This window comes from Astatotilapia calliptera, chromosome 10, assembly GCF_964374335.1.
Source record: "Astatotilapia calliptera chromosome 10, fAstCal68.1, whole genome shotgun sequence".
In the NCBI taxonomy this organism is placed as follows: Eukaryota; Metazoa; Chordata; class Actinopteri; order Cichliformes; family Cichlidae; genus Astatotilapia; species Astatotilapia calliptera.
The window spans coordinates 32,836,936-32,841,976 of record NC_137431.1 but is presented as its reverse complement, the minus strand read 5'-3'; the positions used below and the strand labels follow the sequence as shown (position 1 = coordinate 32,841,976).

Sequence of the window (5,041 nt, the reverse complement as noted above, 5' to 3'; positions counted from 1 at the left end):
TCGCCGCCGTCCTCAGTCGACCTCTTCCTCATGTACTCTGTGGTCAAACGGCTCGGGGGCTACAAAAAGGTGAGTCACTTCAGTTTATTTCAGTTTCTCTAAAATAGTAAGAGCTGCTGATTTGCTGCATAAAGACGGGAAGCTGCACGACTCTGTTATTAAAAACTCGTTTATGATACTTTTCAGGTTTTCTGTGAGGTTTAAATAAAGAGTTTGAACGTGTTTCAGCTCAGTTTGTTTCACGTGAGGTTAAATCGAACCTGCGAGGACGGCACATCTGAGTGCGACTGTGTGTTTGGTTTAATCCAGGAGGATGAGGTCAGATTATAAATCAGCCTGCAGGGATTTATTTTAAAGTGAAATCATGAAGTTTTTGTGCTCGTTAGCTCTGTCTCCGTCCCTGCTGAGAAAACTGCAAACACTGATTTTAGTCTGCTGACAGCAGGCCGCTCGCTCGAGGCGTTTCATCAGGTTTTGTTTTATAGCTTATTTAGATGAGGCGCCCTGGGACTCGAGGCCGAGCGGTCTTTCCTGTCCGACTGCTTTAAATTCCCCTGTGGGGTGGATGTGCTGACGGTGTAAATTGATCAGACATGATCCGACCTTTGGTTCAGTTTCTGCAGCCGCTCCCTCAATAAAGTGAAACTGAAACCGGCGACACTGAACGTGTTTGCAGCCAAACTAAAACGTTATCGGTCCACATTTAAACCTGAAGAGTTGAAACATGCAGTAACTGCCAGACTGGAGTTTTTATTGTAAATATAATTAAATATTCATTTGCACAGATGAGTTTTAATTTGTCTCAGTGTCGCTGCACGTCTGATGGTCTACATCAGGATTAACACACAGACGATGGAGACGGCTCAAAAATAAAAACTGATCCACTGCAGAGTTTGACTTTGTCCACATGTTTGCAGAGCGTCTGTTTGGCCTCGTCTCCATTGATCGCAGAGACGTCAGCTTTTTGTCACACTGCTGTTTTTAATACAAACGTGGAGATTAATGAAGCGTCTGAAGCTCACGCTAACAAGTGCCAGAGCTGAAGATCAGGATCAGATCATCTCTGCAGATATTTGGATTTGAAGTCACATCAGTTTTTATTCGTCTAAAATTATCACCAACAAAGTGTTTTAAAACATTTTTGCATTGATTTTTATAATTAACACATTATGGGGCTGCATGTCTTTGGAAGAGAGCCAGAGGTTAATAATAACAATGATTACATGCAGAGAGGTGTATAAACACACAGTGATCGCAGAAGAAACACCCAGTGCATCATGGGAATCCCCCGGCAGCCTACGTCTACTGCAGCATCACTAAGGGAGGATTCAGGGTCACCTGGTCCAGCCCTAACTATATGCTTTAGCACAAAGGAAAGTTTGAAGCCTAATCTTGAAAGTAGAGATAGTGTCTGTCTCCTGAATCCAAACTGGAAGCTGGTTCCACAGAAGAGTCTTTGTAGATGAAACCACTACCAACAAAATTAAAAGTATAAATCAGTCGTCACCCTTTCCAAATGGTTGAGGATGTAGTTACACGTGTCTAAACAGTAGGGGGCACTAAAACTGATGTAAACCAGGATTTAGGTCAAGTTTTCCTCTCAAAGTCGACTCTGATACTTTGACTCTGAGGAGTCGGAGGCGGTTCGACCTCTTCCAGGATCAAAAGGCAGCTGACGGAGACTCCCAGGTATTCAGCCTGCAGTGGGGTGAAGGCCTTAGAGTTGGTGCATGGTCTCCACTGCAGGCTGAATACCTGGGAGTCTCCAGTTGAACTATCGTGAACCGGTCACCACAGTCCTTTGAGGGTTACTCCTCGTTATCTGACTTTCTGCTTGTTTTCGTGCGGCAGGTGACGACAGACCGTCTGTGGAAAGTGGTTTACAACGAGCTGGGCGGATGCCCCGGCAGCACCAGCGCTGCGACCTGCACCAGGAGACACTACGAGAGGTGAGACAAACATCATCTCTGACTGCGCTCACCGAGCGTTTCAGACCGTTTTACACTCAAAAGTGAGCAAAGGGAAGTGACGAGGGTCTGTAAGCAGAGAGGAAAACCAGCCAGTGGGCTTCGTACCTTCATCCAGCAGAGGTCAGCGCTGGATGAAGCGGTCATTAGTGTTAGAGAGCAGGAAAGCTCCCTGTACCTGAGTAGACCATGTGCATTACTGTGCACATTATTATTCTGGCTCCGTAATATCCTGACAGATGTAATGGAAATACTGAAAACTAAACCCTTGACCTTTGACCTGTGACTAAAAGGGTCCACATGCTAAAGTTCAGGTTTCTGTGTCTCAGGCTGATGCTTCCTTATGAAGAACACCTCAGAGCGGGCGGAGCAGAGTTTAAAGTCCCAGAATCCCCGGTGGTGCCGAAGCCCAGAGGCATCAGAGGCAGGAGACCACATCCCAGAGGCAAAAAGCCGGGACCCAGACCCCGGGAGAGGAAGGTGGCCACACCACCTGCTGCTGCTTCTCCCACCATGCATGATGACGTGAGCTGACAGCTTTGTTTTCATCTGTTACTAACACTGCTGAACGCTGATGCTCCGTAACAGATGCTCGGGTGATGCTGTGATGGGGGGACGCTGACACTGCCGCCTCGGGGTGGGCGGTAGAAACGGTAGAAATTTATACCGCTCTACGGCGATAGCGCATGTTGATGGTGTCATCAAGCTGCCCCTGTGTTGGTCGAAAGCATGGCAGCAGCTGCAAACAACATCATCTGCAAATTATGGCGGGCGACAGTCATAGCAAAGAGATGAAGCACTTTTGGAATATGGGGGAAGCCAAAAACTGCGCTTCCTCCACTTCTGTACCACTGATTCATTAATGCTGAATTCTCTGGCAGCTGCTCTGTTCCCATGTTGTTGCAGTATATTAATGACTCACCTGTGGATGGATTATCTCAGTTGTTCTCCTGACTGACGTTTGGTCCGTTTACAGCATCCTGCCATGCGACTGTATTTGTCTCTAACCATCAGGAACCCTCACATTAACTTTTATCAGGTGGAAAAAGTTAGCATTCATCCTCCAGCTTCACTGTGTTTATGTTATGCTAACATAGCTGTGTTGCTAGCCACCACCACTTCAGTAACCCTGCAAACGTCACTGCTTTAATTGACTTAGTTGGTTCACCTCCAGCCTCTCTTGCCTCTGAACAGGTCCCAAACCCGAACGGCACCATGGTGGCAAAGAGAGGTCGAGGCCGGCCGCCGGGCACGCGAAACAAGGCCACGGTGCTCGCTCAGGCAAAGCTGCTGGCACTGCAGCAGGCGAAGGTCAAAGGCAGTGCGGTGGAGATGACGCAGCAACAGCTTCCAGCCGTGGGCCGCGGAGGAACTGCCGCCAGCGGCATGCACAGGGTAACGACCACGAAACACTCGTACACGCCTGTGAGGAGGTTTGATTTGACTGCATGTGATTCATTTCCTTCTCTGCTCCCTGCAGCCGGCCATCCTGCCCATCACCATGCCCCTCACCCCGGACCTCGCCCCCCTCGCCGGCCCCTTCATCTCTTTCCAGCCCAAACCGAAGGAGGTGAAGACAGAGCGAGGGGAGTCTGTGGTTCCCGCCACGGGCGTGCTCCTCTCCGCGCTGCCGCGCCACTTCATTAGAGGCTCTCTGAGCGGCTTCAGCCCCATCAAAGGCTTGTGTCCTTCGGACGTGTTCAGGAGCCGGTTGGGACTGCAGAGGGGCCCCGAGAGCCCTGCCCTGACGCCCCAGAACCCGAGCCAGCACCATCCAATCATCTACACCCCCCAGCCGAAGAGTGGGAGCCCAGACACCCCTCACCCGAGCGGGGAGCAGCCACAGCCCCACCCCCTCCAGCAGCACCACACCCATTGCTCAGGGTGTAACATGGACGAGGGGGGGCCGAGAGGAGGCGGGCGAGAGGCTAGAACCCGGCCCCCCATGCCCCCCCTCCGAGTCCTTCCCGTGAACCTTGACTGCAGCGTTCAGGTGTGTCAGCTGATGAGGACTCGTTGCTTGGGCCCGTCCCAGCTGCAGATGTTCACGCGGTGCCTGTCCGAGGCTCTCTCCCAGGACCTGAACGCCAAGCCCACCCCTCCCCCCGAGCAGGCGCTGCCCCTCAACCTCAGCAAACGGTTCACGCCGAAGAGACCCGCCGCGGAAGGGCCGGAGCCGAGCCGGGCCGTCGTCAATGGGAACGCCGACCAGCTGCCGGCCAAGAGAGTGAGGACCGGCTTCACAGAGCCAGCTGAGGAAACGCGCTCCAGCTCCGCAGGAAGTGCAGCAGGAGGAGCGGCGGTGGTGGGAGGAGGAGGGCAGGTCGAGGTGGAGATGAAGAACCAGGATGAACCCGCAGATCTGAGCTCGCCCAGCAGGATCCGGGCCTTCCTGCTCGGCCTGCCGCCCTTCAAAGTCAAACTGGAGGAGGATCTGAATGGCGTGCGGTTCGGGAAGTTCGTCCCTAAAGTCGAGAGCGGAGAGGATCCGCTAAAAGATGTGAAGGAGGAGGATGAGGAGGAGGTGGCAGTAGAAAAGATGGCGATGGAAGGGAGAGACTGCGGAGACTGCTCCAGCCGCGGCGCCGCCAATGCTGACACGCAGTGTTTTTAACCCCCGCCGCTCTGATTTGTTGGAAGATGCCCTATCACGTCAGCGCCTGAACCCACGGGAGCGCGGAGCTTTCGTTTCTCCATCTTCACCAACTCTTCCTCTTCGCGTTTTAGTTTTTTTCCACTCACGTCGTCGGACGAACTCTGCGGAGGAACGACGGCTCATGACAATCACGCATCTCACCGGAGACGAGACAAGGACTCGGACACACACTGCCATAACCTCCATAACACTACGATTGACTCCGCCGTCAGAGATCCACAAAGTCAGAATCAGTGTCCATCTATGGGTGATGCTATGCATCGGGACTTCATTAACTAGCATTAAGAGTGTACTGTAGTTTGTAGCTTTTAAATTGTACTCTACGTCTGTAGAGACAGAGTTATTTTCTGATAAGGTGTTTAGATGTTACGTGAGCAAAAGAAAAAAGAAGCAGCTCCTCTCAGTCTTCACGTTATAG

At 51.8% G+C, this 5,041-nt stretch overlaps 1 protein-coding gene across 1 annotated transcript in view; it reads left to right on the top strand.

Moving 5' to 3' along the window:
• Positions 1 to 4,729, top strand: part of LOC113030218 (uncharacterized) — a 41,246-nt gene extending 36,517 nt beyond the window's left edge. The window contains exons 8-12 of the mRNA XM_026181425.2: positions 17 to 69; positions 1,852 to 1,949; positions 2,297 to 2,492; positions 3,162 to 3,362; positions 3,448 to 4,729. Coding sequence (XP_026037210.1) covers positions 17 to 69; positions 1,852 to 1,949; positions 2,297 to 2,492; positions 3,162 to 3,362; positions 3,448 to 4,581 — 1,682 coding nt within the window. The 3' untranslated portion in view covers positions 4,582 to 4,729. The remainder of the gene's footprint in view (positions 1 to 16; positions 70 to 1,851; positions 1,950 to 2,296; positions 2,493 to 3,161; positions 3,363 to 3,447) is intronic.
• The last annotated feature ends 312 nt before the right edge of the window (positions 4,730 to 5,041 follow it).